The 18,605-nt window shown below is 46.4% G+C and overlaps 1 protein-coding gene and 1 long non-coding RNA gene across 2 annotated transcripts in view; one reads left to right on the forward strand and one right to left on the reverse strand.

Moving 5' to 3' along the window:
* LOC309370059 overlaps positions 1-18,605 on the forward strand; it is a 191,802-nt gene that overhangs the window by 121,551 nt on the left and 51,646 nt on the right. The window lies entirely within an intron of this gene.
* Positions 375-18,605, reverse strand: part of PDE6D (phosphodiesterase 6D) — a 28,401-nt gene continuing 10,170 nt past the window's right edge. Inside the window, exons 2-5 of the mRNA XM_081911432.1 lie at positions 7,495-7,583; positions 3,900-4,025; positions 3,559-3,664; positions 375-1,135 (exon numbers count right to left, since the gene is read on the reverse strand). Of these exons, the coding sequence (XP_081767558.1) occupies positions 1,054-1,135; positions 3,559-3,664; positions 3,900-4,025; positions 7,495-7,583 (403 nt within the window). The 3' untranslated portion in view covers positions 375-1,053. The remainder of the gene's footprint in view (positions 1,136-3,558; positions 3,665-3,899; positions 4,026-7,494; positions 7,584-18,605) is intronic.

Raw genomic sequence — 18,605 nt, forward strand, 5'->3', positions numbered from 1 at the left:
GTATGGGACAATGATAATAAAGATTATCGTATCGTACTAGTTCTATATCCTCTGCACTGACTAGCAACAGCAACCCAGGGAGTCTTTTCCCATCCTTACTTGGAGATGCAGCCAGGGACTGAATCTGGGGGCTTCTGGATGCAAGGCAGTTGCTCTGCCACCCAGCTTCAACCTCTCTGGTATATGAAGGAGCAGTTATCCTTCCTTCGCAAGCCTCCCCGCTTGTCTAAGCAGAGAAAACCCTCCCTCCATTCACACCCTGCACCATGCCAGTCTCTGGCCTGCAAATAGTTTTTTACGTCCTTGTGTTTAGACTCAGCTGGTCAAGGAGGGGATGAGCCAGAGAGGATTAAAATCTCGCCTGGACCTCCGAGTGGTAGGAATGTTTGCTTTTTAATTCAGAAATGTTTTATTTTAATTACATTATGTAATAATATCAGTCTATTTTACAAGTTTAAGGAGCGAAGGGGTGCGGGAGGGATGTGATGATGTTTGGGCCCCCTATGTAGAAATAAAGAGATGGAATGAACTGAGAGAGAGAAAAAGACAGACAGAGAGAGAGAGAGATAGGAAAGGAGAAGGAGCGAGAGAGTTAACTTAAAACCGAACTGACAAACAGAACAATGGAGAACTGAAGCGTTTTTCCAGCCTGCCAAGGAGGGGAAGCTGGGGTACTAAGATACAGAGACATACAAAGGATTTTTAAAAAACCTAAACATAATTTACAGTCTTGATCCTTCATGCCCATTTGGGTCTCTAATAAAACAGAGTCCTCAATCCCTCTTCTACCCCCCACCCCATTCTGAGCAGATGGTGACACGCCTTGTTGCGGCTCGGCCTCATCCAGCCAGAAGAGCAGAGAGAATGGGCAAAGGCTGAAACTCGCGCCGAGCTGGTCCCCGGGCTCAGCGCCTACGGGAAGAGAGAGACAGAGAGAGAGAGATTCTTCCACGGGACACTTTTTTGGATGTGGGCTGGGGATTCGGCACCAGGAACCAGGTGAGAGGGGGAGAACTAAACCAGGCCCGTGCCCCGCCCTGCCGGGGCCTTCTTTCAAACGTAGAACAGTCTTACTCTTGACGTGCTGACGAGGAGGTCGTCGTCGTAAAACTTGGTTTCTATGATAACGTTCCCACTGCAGAGAGAGAAGGGTGGGGTGGGGATCAGGGGAGAACAAGAAGCGGAGAATCAAAGGGATGCTCTTAAAACTGCAAGCTAGAGGAATGGCTTATGAAACTGATGGACTGTGCAGAAATGGTGAAATGAACTGCCAAATTAAGAAGACATAAGGACAAAGTGTTTAAGGAAGAATGGAGACCACTGATAGATTATCTATCAAATTGTCACCCCATATGTTCAAGAAGGACACTGACAAACTGGAACGTGTCCAGAGGAGGGCAACCAAAATGGTCAAAGGCCTGGAAACGATGCCTTATGAGGAACGGCTAAGGGAGCTGGGCATGTTTAGCCTGGAGAAGAGGAGGTTAAGGGGTGATATGATAGCCATGTTTAAATATATAAAAGGATGTCACATAGAGGAGGGAGAAAGGTTGTTTTCTGCTGCTCCAGAGAAGCGGACACGGAGCAATGGATCCAAACTACAAGAAAGAAGATTCCACCTAAACATTAGGAAGAACTTCCTGACAGTAAGAGCTGTTCGACAGTGGAATTTGCTGCCAAGGAGTGTGGTGGAGTCTCCTTCTTTGGAGGTCTTTAAGCAGAGGCTTGATAACCATATGTCAGGAGTGCTCTGATGGTGTTTCCTGCTTGGCAGGGGGTTGGACTCGATGGCCATTGTGGTCTCTTCCAACTCTATGATTCTATGAAGTCGCAGGCAGGATTTGAAATATAAGCAGTGGGTTATTGAAAGATCTAACGGTGGCGGGGTTTAGACAATAAAAATATACGTGCTATAGGTAAAGATAAAGGACCCCTGGACGGTTACGTCCAGTCAAAGGCGACTATGGGGTTGCGGCACTCATCTCACTTTTCCGGCCGAAGGAGACGGCGTTTTTTCACAGACAGCTTTCTGGGTCATGTGGCCAGCAGGAATAAACCGCTTCTGACACTGTGATGGAAGCCAGAGCGCACAGAAACGCCGTTTACCTTCCCATCGCAGCAGGACCTATTTATCTACTTGCACTGGCGTGCTTTCAAACTGCTAGGTTGGAAGATGCTGGGCCAGAGCCACAGGAGCTCACCCCATTGCGGGGATTCAAACCACCGAACATCTAATCGGCAAGCCCAAGAGGCTCAGTGGCTTAGACCACAGCGCCACCCGCATCCCATCTATGAGCTATAAAACAGGAGCAGAAAATAAACATCAGGAATAATAGGAAAGGAGGAGTGGGACGTCAAGAAGAGATTTTGTATGTTGAAAAGAAAAAAAAGTATGTGATGATAAATGCTTTGAAATATTTTTGGAGACTTGATGTAAAAGAAACCTACATGCTGGGAAGCAGAGATGAACTGGGGCTAAGCAACACCTGCTTCTGAGGTACCTTCAGGCGAGGGAGCTCCCAGGAGAGCTAACTGGGGTGGGTGGAAGCCTTCTGGAGGCTAAAGCAGGTGCACACATCCCACTGCAGAACATAGGAAGTGTCAAAGACATCTTAGACCAGACCAGGCTCACTGAGTAAGAAGCAGGTTTGCAGGCCTCAAGGCTGGGGAAAACTCTATGATTGGAAGTGCGAGAGCAACGCCTGAACTCTCAGACGCCGCGTGAGCGAGATTTCTATGTGTGGTACGCTGGTTTGACATCATCTGATAGGAAGTGCCTACAGAGGGTGGTGAATACAGCACAAGATAATATGGGCTGTCCCGTGAATCCGCTGGATGAAATAGTAGAAGAACGTTGCCTCAGGAGAGTGAGGAAAATTCTCAGGGATGATTCACACCCTGGCCGGCACTTTCTTGATCTCCTGCCCTCGGGCAGAAGATATAAAACCAGGATTAGTCGCCCCAACAGGGTAAAGAACAGCTTCTATCCGTGGGCTGTTAGGCTGCTGAATGAAAAGATAACAACAAGGTAACTGACTTGCGGGTTTGGTGGGTGTGCGGCAGCAAACGAGGGGAATTAAGACTAAGAGAGCTGAGTGGCAGGTGTTCGTGTAATCTCACTGTATACAAGTTGTACAAGGGACAATAAAGTATTTAAATTCAATTTCAATTTCTAGTGGGTGGTTCAGGGTGCACAGATCCCTCCCTAGGCTCTGCAGAAGCCAATTCGTCTGCCGTACAGGGCACTGAGCTCAATGGTCTGGAGCATAATTCTGACCCCTTGGGCCGCAGAATAGCTTTACACTGGCACCACTGAATTTGACATGCTTTGTCAGTCCAGCCCGCTCCACACTCCAGGCAGCCTTGGATCTCTCTTTCTGCAGTGTGTGTTATATGCAAGGCTTTTTTCCAGCCAGAACTCACCGGAACTCAAGTCAGCACCTCTCAGGTGAACACTACTGCCATTCTAAGACAGGGAGGGAGGGAAGGAGGTGTTCAAGATGAGTTCCGGCACCTCTTTTTCAAGAAAAGTGGCACTAGATGTATGTGACAACTCACGTTAGAACATTAGCGGTCATCATCTGTGACTCAGGAGCGGCCTCTATCAAGGACTGCCAAGTGTTTGTTGAGTTGGGAATCACAAAGCCAAACTCAAAGAACCATTCTGTAAAGGGAAGAAGGGGACAGTTATTGCAAATGCTCTAATTCCATCTCTGTCTCTCTCCCCTCACCCTGGTTATCACCCACCTAAGCAACAGACTGGGAAGCAAATCTGGACTTCTACCCTACAGGCCATAAGCTTTATCTGTTGCAGAGAACCATTTCACCCAATCTAAGATCTGCTTTTCCTTCCACATTGTTAGACGTCACCTACAGCTAGTCACAGAACAGAACATTACCTTCTAGACACTGTCCTTTGAAATACACTTTCTGTTCCAGTCGGAATTTCTCCATCTGCTCAGTCGAGGAAAAGTTTAGCTCCCGAGATACAGCCTTGCATTTCAGAATTTTCTTAGGAACTCGAGCTGGCAGAGAGAAAGGGGGAAATTAGATTATCATTCTGAGTAGTAGGACAAACCCTGCTGTTGCCAAAGGCACTGAGGTCCAAAAAGAGGAGAAAAATACACGTCCGACTTTTGTGAAGCAAACACGTGCAACAGGTTGTAACTAGGGCAGTCTGATGCAAAAAAGGCCTGGGCTCTAACACCTTTAATAGTTGTGTAGGAAACGAGAGTTTTTATTTTGTTTTTGGTTTTTTTAAAGCAATTAAAGGTACAGGAGCCCTGGGCCTCTTTTGCATCTACCCACTCCAGCTGTAACCTCAAGCACTTTCAGACAGACCACTCATCTGATCTCCTGCGTCAGGAAAGTGACCAAGAAAGGAACCATAAATGACTAAATGCCATAAATGACTGACGTGTCATAAATGACTAAATGCAGTATGTTGGTCAAGCAGGCTGGGCTTACATTACACACACAAAACAATCAAGGCTACGGCTGGGGGTTATCTGGTTTTCAAAACTGTGATATATCAGCAGCTAAATACCACAATATGCTGATATGTTACAATGTCTGGAATGTACCTTGGCTGCTTAGGGGAGGAAGAAGCAGCCAAGATACATCCCCCAGCCCTACTGAGCAAGCCCCCAATACCTCTCCGGCTTACAGGAGGCTTCCTTAAACTGCTCAGCTGGGGGGAGCAGGAAGGTCCCCAGCCACCATGATGTATTGCCAGCTCAAAATGTCTGATACTGCGAACACCATATATACTGGTTTCACACAATTTACTAACATACAGCCCAGCTCTAAACAGGGCAGGCGCTACTAGACATTTTTTGGCCCGGCTGCATCACATAATTTCCTCCTAAGACCATGGTTTTCAAAGGGTGTTTGCAGCAACCTCAAGGCCCCTTGGAAACTTATGAATGAAATCAGCCACTGTTGACAGACTTCCCTGACCGGCAGCAGACCTGTCATGGCTCTCCTGAAGCATGCGGCCACAGGGGAGATACTGAGCGTGTTCCAGGAAAGAGAGAGGGCAGGAGGCAAATCGGACTTCTGAAACAGGTGCTGTTCCATTTCTTACTTCTAGTTGCTTAAGGGGTACCATAGTTCCAGTCTTGTCTCCGTCTGGTCCTTTTCCTTTCTCCACTGCTGATTTGCACATGGGCTCCAGTCAGTGGACTTCAGGGGTCTAAAGGGTAAAGGGAACCCTGACCATTAGGTCCAGTCATGGCCGACTCTGGGGTTGCGGCGCTCATCTCGCTTTATTGGCCGAGGGAGCCGGCATACAGCTTCCAGGTCATGTGGCCAGCATGACTAAGCTGCTTCTGGCGAACCAGAGCAGCGCACGGAAACGCCATTTACCTTCCCGCCGGAGCAGTACCTATTTATCTACTTGCACTTTGACGTGCTTTTGAACTGCTAGGTTGGCAGGAGCAGGGACCGAGCAACAGGAGATCACCCCGTCGCGGGGATTCGAACCGCCAATCAAGTCTTAGGCTTTGTGGTTTAACCCACAACGCCACCTGCGTCCCCGTTGGTGTTTCTACTACATTTTTAGAAATTGGAATATTGTAGCTCAGTGCGCAAGCTGGGCTTGGTCTCTTCTGATCAGCAAGCCCTAGGCTCTGTGGTTTAAGTGTAGGGTTTACTCCTTAGCCTTTTCTTCTCCCAAAGATATCCTGCAAGGCAGCGGAGACTTAGGACCAGAGTTTTTCTTCACGCCATTTACCTTCCCGCTGGAGCAGTACCTATTTATCTACTTGCACTTTGACGTGCTTTCAAACTGCTAGGTGGGTAGGAGAAGGGACCGAGCAACAGGAGCTCACCCCGTCGCGGGGATTCGAACTACCCACCTTCTGATCGGCAAGTCCTAGGCTCTGTGGTTTAACCCACAGCGCCACCCGTGTCTAGTAAAATCCAAATTGGACCCTGCAAGCCTGAAGGCTGCTCATGCCTGTTCCAGGGGCCCTTTCCTGGTTCATGGGGGGAAACAGGAGCCCCCAAAGGTCAGCTCAGTGACCCTCTGGAAGCTGCCCACTCTCTAGACCCCTCCTGCGAATGTTCTGCAAAGGCGGCAGCATCATATCAGAGAAATGGATGCAGAAGGCGTTCCCTGAGGACAGAGATGGTTGGAACCACTGTTCCAAGGGTCACTTCAGGGCACGAGGCTTCCCTCCACAAAAGCGCTTCCATGAAGTAAGCTGCTTATAGGTCTCTGTTTCTAACCACTGAACCTGCATCTTTTTCAGGGTACAGGGGTCTGGGCCCCCAAACCAGGCTTTCCATACTCAGCACATGCTGAAAGAACAGGCCCAAGCCTTGCAAACCAGCACACAAAGTGCTTAAAGCTTCGTGACTCAGAGATCCCTGAGACGCCACCCATCAGACTCAGGCCATTGAAGGTCAGGAGGGTTTCAATGATGTGTTCTTGATGAGCGCTGCATCAACTGGGATTTTGACAATGTAAAGAGGGAGAGGAATGTGACAACCAAGTTCCAAAAGGGAGAGCAGTCCCGTGATTCCAAAGACAAGAAGCCAGCATGGGAAAAAGGTATTACTGAGTTATCTTTGTGGCTGAATCCATTCCCTGGGGCAGAGTGGGGGGGAGTCGTTAATGACTTCTTTTAGCCTTTCAACAGAGGCATGATTCAGGAGGTATCAGATCCGCTTTTAAGTTATTAAGGTTAGGAACAGTGATTTCCCGCAAAAAGCACTGCATAAAAAGGCCAAGGGATCTGCTAAAGTGGATCTGGGGGGAGGGGGGAGCAAAGCGAAAAGGCAGATTAATGGCTTGCCAGTGCACTGGCCCCCATCTGGCCTCACATTTCTAGACATGTCCACAAATATCCTTAGCAAAGCACAAAATGCTAGTGCAGTAGGAAGGGACAAAAAGGCATCGGAGAACAGAAGGGGTGAGCAGTGGAGAGTCTACCCTTTTCCTCCCTTTTTAACCGGCTAAAATTTCCTTAGCCAACACTGGCTAAGCTCACAAAGCAAGAGTGAACACTTAGGATCGCTTCACACTTAAAGCCAAGGTTGGTGTGTGTTCCTAGATATACACCCTTGCTCAAAAACTGCGTCATCCTGGAAATATCTTACTGAATGACAGCGTACCTCACCTTTTGGGAGTAAAAAATTTAAGATGTCAAGCCAATCTAAATTGTATCTGTGTATAAGACGACCCACAATTTTGAACATAATTTTTAAATAAAAAACCCTATTGGAACAGTATGGTATATGGAAGTTTAGTTAATATTTTTATTAAATCTACTACTTCCTTACATTTTAAGGCCCTCCGTCACATATATATATCATGATATATTGAGATATTGTGATATTTAGCTGGTGATATATCGTTATATTGAAAACCAGATATCGCCCAGCACTACACAACACCCCATCAAACAGTGCTGAACCTGCTCAGTAGTTCAGGATCCTTCCTGCACAAATCACCGTGAAGACCAGTCATACACCAAGGCTCAACAGTACCTTCGTGCTCTACTCCAGGGACGGAGAGGTCTTCTGTTCCTTGCCAGAGAATTTTCCCTGTTTCTGCATCACGGAGATTCATCCAATTTCTGTTTGCAAGGCAATTAAGGAAAAAAGCAGCAGCATTGCGGAACGATATCGAGCACGGCCTTATTCTAGGGACAAAGGCCTCCTGTGGCACCAAGAATCAAATGGACCAAAACTGAAAATGAACAGCAACATTCAGCTCCCATGAACAAAGGAAACTTCCTTATGTCAGGCTCCCATATCCATCTAATCCAGTATTTTCTTTTTTGGCAAGGGGTTCAGGGAGGAAAACAGCCCCACGCTGGCTGCCCGGTCTTTATTTTCAAACTGGGGATGCCAGAAGTGAACATGGGACCTTCTGCATGCAAACCATGTGCTCTAACTCTGAGAACAGTCCTTCTCCACACAAAAAATCATGGGTGCTTTGACTTTTGGAGAGTGCTCTCCCACAGCAGCTGAGGGAAACCGAGCCGCATTCCTGTTGCTCCAATTACAAGCTGCTTTTTGAATTGTTATTTTTTAAAGTATTTCTATGAAGCCACCTTATACTAAGTTCAACTAAGTTCATCTAGCAAGGCCAGAGCTCAGGGATGATGGGAGTTGCAGTCCAACAACATCTGGGGCCCAGAGGTTGAGAACTGCTGATCTGGACCAATACAATTCAACTCTGACTGCAGCCACTCTCCGAAACCTGCAATCTTTTTAGCTGGAGATGTCAGGAGAGCGGACCTGGGATCTTCCGCGTACGAGGCACGGGCTCCATCACTGAGCTTGCAACCTCCCAGTTCCTACTCCCAAAGGTCCAGCAGAAGGCTGCTGTTGAGGGAAGCACCAGTGTTTGGTGAAGAGGATTTAAACCACAGAGCTTGTGATACAGGCTGCTCTCTCTTTGGCAGCAGAAACATCTTTCAATAGCTGCAATTCTTTTTTAGAAAAAGGAAGAAAACAGCAGTCGAGAAGAGCATGAGCAAAATGGGCCTTGTGTACAGGAACAATACGCAGAGGAGGAAATCATTCAGAAGCAGGTGAGGAAGAATGACACGCAGAGCAGGTGACGCCTAGCAGATCTGGTTAGCTGCCTAAGTAACAAGGAAGAAGGTCGGCAACTGAAACATGTCCTACGGTGCAGAAATCAGACATCTTGAACCAGAGCCACATGTACGGTTATCTCCTAATGTGTTTAATTGGTTTAGCCAGGCTTCTACCTGAGCGAGAGAAAGGCTGTATTTAAAAATAGATTCTTATCTCAAGAAGAGCAGCCGGGACCTGTTGGCAGAATCCAGAGAGCATTAAGTATCATTAAGTCACTGAGGCCACGTTAGTATGGATATTTGAAGGAAGACTGTCAGAGGAGTTTGGAGGAGAAGAAAATTTGTACCCGGGCGTGGAGAAAGAAGACAAACCTGGGAAGTGGAGGAAGAAGCCACAAAGCAAATGCAACATTCAACCCAGAAAAGGTGTCTGGCTACAGACAAAGGTCAAGCAACCTCCAATTCCTCAAGCACAGACTGCGATGAGCAGCATAAGGCAGGCGAATTCTCCTGCCTCCCAAATCAGCCGTGTCTCACTGCAGTGCCCTTCCAGGGCTGACATTTAACTTGGTTTGTGCACACACTTATTATCGTAAAATCTCCCCCCACCTTTCAATCACAGGGACTCCCAAGGTAGCCAACAGCAGAAAGGCATAAAATCAATATGAAACACAGCTATGTTTAAACAAAGAAAACCGTCAAAACCATTCGGCGGCAGCACTGGATTCCCACTGAAAGCTAAAGAAATAAACAGATTCTTTGATTGTTTCCTAAAAGTCATCAGGCAGGGGACCCAGTGAACTGGTCATGGGGGAGGTCAGGTGCCAAGACCAACGTAAGTCTCACCCCTCGAGGATACTCATCATGCTTGAGAACTCTGACCAGGATGCTGAATGTATTAATAGGTGACCTGACCGGCTGAAACACAGAACTGGGCCTGTGAAATGCAATGAAAGAGAACGGCAAGCGGAGAACACCAACGCAGCCACCACATAAGATCACTGATGGCCTAAGTTTTGGCAGCATCCTCACCGTCAAAAAGAAAAGAAAATGCCCAAGGAACCGTGGTGCAATGGTTGAGGCTTACCCAGCTGGCGATGTTTGCAGCCATGGGTTCAAAGCCCATGTTCTCTCTGGCCAAAGGGGATCTGGAAGCTACACCAGAAAACTTGCCAAGGGGGACACAGCATGTGACGTGGTCCCTGCAGGAGGTCCCACATTCGATCCCGGGCATGTCTAGAGATCCCCAGAGCCAGAAGGAGGAAACATCCCTGCCTGAGTAGTTGGGAAGATGCTGCTAACCAGAAGCAGGCAGCAGGGAGGCTAGGGTAAGGTACCTTTGAAATGTTCAGATATTTTATCCTGTACACGTAGTAAATCAATTCAGAAGTACAAACTTTCTCTTGCTTTGTGACACACTCAGTTTGCATTTCTCTAAAGAACCTTTTTTCCTCTGGGATAAGAAGACTCCGTTCCCACGTCTCCATTTAATGCAGGACAGCTGAGGTTTTGTTGCAACCCACATTCAGCTCTGCATCCAGACGGGCCAAATTCTGGGGTAAGAAAGGCTTAATTCTGCAATCCAAACTGAGCAGGTTTGCTTATTTATTTACTGCAATTGGGCACTGCTTTGCATAACGTATTCCGACCCCCCCCCCAATGGTTAGGAAAAAGGAGCTAAGCCAATCACTCAAAGCCCACCCCCAACAACTTGAAACTTTTCCTGCTCTTCTAAGACTCAAACTCACATTCTGCAGCACTCTGCAATTCTTTCCACTGTGTTAATTTAAGCCTGGAAGCAGCATGGACAGGCCTTGTCTGACCACAAGTATGGCAAGTGGAGATGGACTGCTTAACCCTTTCCGAGCTCCAAACTGTCCTCCCCAAGGTGCTTTTTCAGATCAAGGGCCCTCCATCTCTCCTCCCTGCCTGGGAAGTAAAAACATTGAGGCATTGAGATGGAAAACCAACCAATCAGCCTTTTGCTATTTGGACATAGCTTACTTAGGATGCTTTGGGTATAAAAAAAATGCAGAGGAAAGAATTGCAGAATCCTACATAATCTGTTAATTTAAGATCAAGATTTCAGCAGGCATGGCCCCCAAACATTTAACAATGGGATCATCCATGTGTCTACTTCAGTGTTTACCAAACTTGGGGCTTCAGCTGTTTTCAGACTACAATTCCCATCATCCCTGACCACTGGTTCTGCCAGCTAGGGATGATGGGAGTTGTAGTTTGAAAACAGCTGGAGTCCCAAGTTTGGGAAACACTGGTCTACTCAGGCTCTAAAGAGCACAACTGCATCTCCAATGTGCTGGCAGATGAACAGACTAGCTGGAAAAAGCAGTGATCACTTGAGTCCTGAAAAGATTAGCAGCCACTCCCTTTTTGCATTTAAGTCTGAAGTGTCACATATTCTCCCCCCCCCCCAGAAAGCCCAGGGAGTTGGATGGAAGAGGAGGAAAAATATGGGCTTCCAGCCTGAAATGCATTTGTACCAAGTCCCCTACCCTGCACAGCAATTTCTGCAGCCATCCCTATTAAACCACTAACATTATTAGACTGTACCGGGAGGTCAAGCAGAGAGCAAGAGCGAATGCTGCAACAGATGGATTTCAGGAGGGAATTGGAACTGCTCCAGACGCATCCATTGTCCTTTAATTGCTTATTTTCTTCCATTTCCCACTCCAGGGCGAAATGAGGGATCAGCTAAGAGTTCAGCTCCCATCAGACACTTCAGCCTGAGATATCTGCCCATCACCAATTCTGCATAAAGACACCCCTAGAGCTTGAGTGATAAACCCAAGAAAAGGAACGTATTATTGACACAAAGGGGAAACATGCCCAGGCAGAATGAGACCTCAGCCCACAGGATGTCTCCAGAGTCTATGGAAGCCCAAGAGTCCCAAAAAGGTTCCATCAAGGTCATGTGATCTCAAAAACCAAACTCTTCTTCTGTTGCTGAAGCTCATTTAAAGGGGCGGAGCTGCAGCGTGGATCCAGAATTTACCCCCCCCCCTCAACTGCATTCCTTCTCCTTCAGGGATAGTGCAACCCTGTGCATGGCAGATAACTGACCCGATTTCTCAGATCTGGTAAACTCACACACAGGGCCTCCGTCTTGCCAGGATTCAAGCTCAGTTTACTTTCCCTCATTCTGCATGGCAAGGCATCTCCTGATACAGATGTTATGGAGAAGCAGAGCTGTTGTGTCATCAGCAAACTGATGGCACCATGTCCCAAAATTCCTAATGATCACTCCCAGTGGCTTCCTGTAGATATTAAATAGCATTGTGGATAGAGTAGTTTCTTGTAGGACCCCACAGTGTAACAAACAGGGAGACATAAAGCACTCTCTCAGCGCTACTCTTTGGACTTGGTCATGATCATGATTGCGGGAGGAAAGGGATGCCAAGCACAAAATAGCTGTTGGTGTTCATGCTTTTTACTGAATGCCATGATTTCATTTCAGCAGAGAACTCACAACACAAGCAATGTGCAGCCAATTGAGTCAAGGGTTTTTAGATCCATCATCGCCCGTCTTTTAAAGCAATTCCCCATTGCACTTCTTCACCAACACCTGGCCCACTTCCTAGGAGCTCAAGAGAGCGCTCCCCACTCAGTGACTGGTCCAAAGCCACTGGCCAAATTTCATGCCCTCTGGGGTCTAAGTCCCACGTTGAAAGGACTTCCATGTCAGAAAGGAAGGCAGCTTAAAACCCTCTCAAAGGGTTCAGGGAAGGAGATTCACAGTTCTCTGTATCCTGGCCAGTCAAGCTGCATACCCTTAACGCTCAGCCAAAATAGAAGCCACAGTTTCCCAGCCAGCCCCTGTTAATCCTGGCACAACCCATCTTAGATGAGTATTGGGAAAACACAACATGCAAAGTAGCAGAGCTGGGAGGGAGGGAGGGAATGAAAAACGTTTGCAAGAAGCCTCGATGACTGGGGTTTTTCCAGCCTTGTATATGTGAAGTGGAAAGATGACGTAAGAGTAGGAAAAAGTTGTTTCAAAGCCTTAAGACACCAGCCTCAGAATTTTGAGTGTAATATAGTCCATTTCCTTAGTGGCAGTCAAGGAGCCTGGTTTCCAATCTCAGCTATGCATTCAATTCACCATTGCTCTCTTCCTTGCAGTTTCCAGGAACACCCCCTGCTCATTTCTTGCATCATGCACTCAACAGCATGCCCAGCTTTGCACCCTCACCCTGGTCCTCTTCTTAAGGTAAAAGCAGGCAGTCCAACCCTGAGCTGCTTGGGCTTCTCGGCGTTTCCTCCCTGCATTGCCACAGAGATTTTCCAATGCTGCTTCCAATCCATTTCAAAACTTCAACATTCCTGGCACCGGAGAACAAAATCAGAGACTCTGGCAGAACAAGGACACTGAGGAGTTTCTCCAGGAAGCCAGCTGAAGACAAGAAAGCTACTCCAGAAAGCTGCAGCTATCCTAGCTGGCTCATTTGCCCGCTTCCCTCCAGAGAGGTTCAAAGGCTACAGCCTCACCAGAAAGAGGGGTGGGATGTTTGGACATTATGCTCCAACAGAACTATTAGAAAGTGATAGCAGTGACATGTATGTGTACATGCAGGGACATTTTATAATGCAATCAAACACATGGTGTTGTGCAGTTTGACGCAGACAGAAATACTGGACCAGAACAGCAAGTATCTAGCTAAGCCTTGAAGAAACATAGGCAACTTCTCAACTCTCTATTCTCCAGTCAGGTGTAGCATAGATATTTCCACTCAATACAACCACTTTTCAGATAGCAGACTGTATAGTGAAGCTGGCACCTTCTAGCCTCAAGGTACATGTGTTCTTGGGTAAGGCTATACAGTGGTACCTCAGTTTACGAACTTAATCCATACCGGAAGTGTGTTCTTAAACCGAGGCGTGCTTTCCCTATTGAGGCCTCCAGCCACTGGTGCCCTTCCACCGTTCAGATTCTGTTCTTAGACCGAGATAAAGTTCACAAACCGGGACACTACTTCCAGTTTGGCAGAGTTTGTAAACCGAATCATTCGTAAACAGGACTGTTCTTAAACCGAGGTATATCAAATCCACGGGGGACGGGAAGGAACAATTTCAAATGAGGAACTCTTTATTGCTTCTCATTCAAGAACATTTCCCTTCCTTTCCTAGCAAGGGGATTTGTGGACAAAGTCTTTTTTTTACCACAAAGCCTCCCAGAGTGGTTAGGGAAACCCAGCCAGTTGGGCAGGGTATAAATAATAAAATTATCATCATTATTAAAGGTAAATGAAGCTTATATGACCTGCCAGGTTGTGGCTGATCCTAGCCCAGAGGATTCTAGAAAACACGAGGCCGATTCCAGACAGACAACTGTGCAGCACTCTGTGTTGATCTTGCTGCAGCAGAGTTGTGGCACTTTTCAATATTAACAGATTTGGTGTCACATAAGCTTCTGTGGGTTAGAAACTTAACCAGATGCATGAAACGCTGTCCTCAGCTGGGCAGATGAAGTTGATGGACTACATGGAACTGGCGGAAATGACTGGCAGAATCCGAGACCAGGGAGAAGAGTTGGTGGAAGAAGATTGGAAAAAAATTAAAGACTATCTACAGAAACACTGTAAAATTAATGAATGCTAGAAGGATGCTGGAATGAAGTTATATGGCTTTAGCAGAAATGTCATAAAGAATTAAGTAAAAATAGATTGTTAATAGGCCAAAGGGGAAAAAATAAGGTTAAATTGTGTTAAGATAAATTTAGGACAAAAACTGAGAAAGATGCAAAGGATTTGCTGAAATAGCTAACTGAACTAGAATACAAAAAAGGGAGGTGTGAGGAGGTCGTTGAAACAAGTAAATGAAAGATAAGATATGGAAATATTGGATGTGTTTTTAATTGTTTCTGTTTTTATTTCTGTTTTGTTAAGATAAGTAGGGTTTTTTTGTTTTTCATGTATTGTAGTGTATTGTTTTGCTTTGTTTAACTTTTTTCTTCTTTTTGCAATCTTTAAACTCTTAATAAATAGTACTTTTAAAAAAAAGAAACGCTGTCCTCAGCTGGTGTGTGCACTCTCACACACACTTAAAAGTGTGTGGGTGACAAGCTGAGAGGCCAAAGGCCATGCCATATTAATAGCTGCTGTAGGTCTATGCAGAACCCAAATGTATGCAAGATAAGAAGAGAGTGACTCTTTCACAACAGCAGCAATTGACAATAATATACTCTTTCCTGTTACTCCGTGCTAATGATTATCGGCAAATCAGATTTATTCAGTTCGGGCTTTACTGAAGGAGGCATTTCCTTCACGTTGCAGCTTTTAAATTATCAAAAGCATGATTAGAAAGATAGCGTTATCACCAATTACTGCTGTTGTGAAGAGGTCAGTATTCTGATCTTGTTCACTCTGCGACTGCAGCTTCCGACCTTTCCCGGAAAGGCCATCGAAAGGGAGGCCAGTGCTGCCGGTTCCTTTCTCTTTCTACACGTTTGTGATATATTAGCCAGCCAACTGCAGAGAATGCTTCATGTACCTGATGAAGCGGACTCCATCCACAATAAACCTGTCAGTCCGTGAAGCACCACAAGACCCTTTGCTGTTTTTAGAAAACACCAAGAGATTCCCGTTTGGTAGCAGCGCTTATCTGGACTGGGTTCTATGTCAACTCAGAGAAAGTACAAGCTGGTTCTGGGCCCTTTGAGGAAGTGTTGTGACTCCGCAGTGCAGCCCATGGTTTGGATGCAAAAGGATCGCAGTTCAATTCCCAGCATCTGCAGGAAGAGCTGGGAGACGTCCTGCCCAACCCCAGAAGAGCTGCTGCCAGTCAGTGTGGACAGAACAGAGCTGTATGGGCCGATGGTCTGACTCAACCCAAGGAAGCTTCCTAGGTTCCACATCCAGGATCAAAAGACAATCTTCCCCGCAAGAGTTTTGTTGGCCCAGAAATGGAAGCAAGAGGAAACCCAGACGAAAGAAGAATGGCAGACGAAATTAATGGACTACGCAGAATTGGATAAAATGACAGGAAGGATTTGAAACCTGCGGGACCAGAGATTTACAGAAGATTGGAAGAAATATACAAACTATTTGAAGAGCAACTGTAATCAACAAATTACGCTAGTAGAAGTTTTGTAAGGAGGAATATATGAAATATTGCAAAGAAGAGAGATTATTAGTTACGATATTTAAATAGTGAAAGTTAGAAATGTAAATTAAAGGGGAAAGATTGGAAAATTTTCAGATGTGATTGATGGAAGTCAAAAAAATTGTATAAGATATAAAAGTATGTTTAATAATTGTTGAAAATGATATGCTAAAAAACTAATATATATACGTGCCATTCCTCATCCTTTAGTTCTTATCGCATGGCACACATGAACAACTTTGGATCTGCTGGCAAACACTCAGCAGGATCTTCATCTCCAGAAGCAGCGACTCCCCTGCTCCTGAACAGCAAAGCAAATATATTGGCACCTTCCCTGCCAGGCATCCTCAGCGCACCTGGGAGAGAAAGGATGGCAGAACGCCAGTCTCACCAGGGAGAGCTGCTTGTGTCACTTGCCAAGTGGCACACTGCTGCCATGGCGATAGGTGCCAGAGGAGGGAGGATCTGCATCATAAAAAATAATATGGGTAAACATGAGCCAGAGAGCCACCGCATCACCAGGCAGAAATGGGCGTTATCTTACACAGCCAGATGCTGAAGCAAGCAGTTTCAAATGTGAGCTCCTGACAGCTGGAATTGCTTTTCCCCTCCACAAAAGAGGGGATACCCTTCTGGGAACATGTCAAAAGGAGTGGTGATACTGCGGCAGGGATGCTAATAAGCCTGTGAGGGCCGGCATTTGCACACTGAGCAGAATCCAAACTGTTGCACACTTCCTTCGCCCAGCTTTCATGTTTCCTCTCTCTTTTTCTCTCCTCACGCCCCATTCCCAGAAGGAGACTAGCCATTTACATGAACACATTTAGCAATGCAGAGTGGTTGAAGTTTGACACTTTATCCTGCTAAAGCCGTGTCTTAAAAGGATAGTTCCAAGAAGATGAAATGTACACACACTTAACACGCACCTTCGATCAATTACCCACCATAAATCTGGATTCCAGGCAAGCCCAGAGAATGCAGATGGGCCTCCTGTCCTTACAGATTTAAACTTATTGAAATTTCACAGCGGACTCACACTGAGCCCTGGGCTGCTGCAGCATCTAATGAGCAAAATAAAAATTCTGATCAGGACTGAGGCAAGCACTCCCTGGGAAACCTATGCCAATGCTGCAACGGGCTTCTATTTGCTGACGAAGCACCAAGGCACGACAAGCTGCCTGCCCAACATTCCCAAGGAAGAACATCAACCTGGACCGTACAGCACGGCTGTGCGTGCTTTGCACTTAAAAGTATTAAAATACTATGGGTTACCAAGTTACTTTATTTTTATGGGCTGTAGTTCAGTGGCAGATGCCTGATCTGTTGTGGTGTTACAGTGAGCACGAGTTCTCGCAAGGGCATCAACTCCTGGGCTCTGCATCTGATGTTTGCAGGCCCACCTGCTGCCACTGACTCAACTGCTCTAGTGTCAGAGGGTCTAGTCCAGGGGTCAGCAACCTTTTTCAGCCGTGGGCCGGTCCACCATCCCTCAGACCATGTGATGGGCCGGACTATATTTTGAAACAAACAAAACGAATTCCTATGCCCCACAAATAACCCAGGGATGCTTTTTAAATAAAAGCACACATTCTACTCATGTAAAAAACACTAGGCAGGCCCAACAATTAACCCAGAGATGCATTTTAAATAAAAGAACACATTCTACTCATGTAAAAACATGCTGATTCCCGGACCGTCTGCGGGCCGGATTGAGAAGGCGATTGGGCCGCATTTGCCCCCAGGTCTTAGGTTGCCTACCCCTGGTCTAGTCAGTCCTGAGGATTTTTGGGGGGGGAGGGGGGACTAGAAAGTGAATTCTATGTGAAATTTAACCCCTCATTCCCTTAGGCTGAAACTCCTGGTTTTTGTAAGCACAGATCATCTGAGTGGTATCTGAGCCTTTTGTGAGAAAGGAACAGAAAACTCTTCCTGCAAGGTAGGATATTTGGTGGATGAAGGCACACTATTAGGGCTGCTCTGTGCTTGTCTTAGGGCACACTACTCTTAATTTTACATACAACTTCAAAAGCATACTTGTGGCACTAAAGGAAACCTGCATAGCCCCCCAGAACTGCACCAAAAAAACCCTTCCCTGTCTCAGGCCTTGTTTACCTAGGCTATTTTGGTTTAACTCATCAATACTCTGTGTTTATAGATACCTAGGTATGAGTTAGGAGTGATTAGGAGTCCAGATTTGTTCATGCTAAAGTACACTGCTGGCAAACAGGAAGTCCAAATGGTGGCCAGCACAACACCCAGCACAGCAGTATGTGAATCAAACTTCAGAAACATAATAGCAGTCCAGGGAGAGGAAAGTACCTTTGCCCAGAAGAGATCTGCACAAGCTGCCCTGTTCCAGCGGGCAGAAGAAACCCAGAACTGACTAGCTGGACTGGCGGTGCCAGAGACACGGAACCTTATGCTCACACTAAACAGCTGTCTGCACATGCCCCACATCAGTCCTCATATCCAGCTAACCTGAAGCTCATTTTCTGAAGCCTTGACAGTGTTTTGCCCCCAGTTTAAACTTCCACTGCCAGACATCACCATATGGCACCATCTTTCCCACCAAAACTATGGCACCTTCTCTCCCACTGGACTAGAGTCTTGCTTGCAGCTACTGGAGGTATGCATGTGGAGGAGGAGCTGAATCTATGTGCTTCATTTCCACCTGAAAACTAGAAGACTTTTCATCAACACAGCCACCTCAGTCTTTGTTAAGCAAGGCCTAACCAATCCTTTCCTCGGCTGTTAGCAGCTGTGCTCTAGTGAAACATTTAAGCGGACTTCCTTTTTCTTTAACGCTGCGCCTGGTTATTGGCCAAAGCAGCAGCCCTAGGAGACTCAGGTGTCAATATTCTGTTAGATGGAATAATAAATTCCATGGATTGGAATGACACCTTGAGTTCTAAGCCTGAACCCATAGGCAACACA

The sequence above is a fragment of the Podarcis melisellensis genome (assembly GCF_964234715.1).
Source record: "Podarcis melisellensis genome assembly, chromosome: 5".
In the NCBI taxonomy this organism is placed as follows: Eukaryota; Metazoa; Chordata; class Lepidosauria; order Squamata; family Lacertidae; genus Podarcis; species Podarcis melisellensis.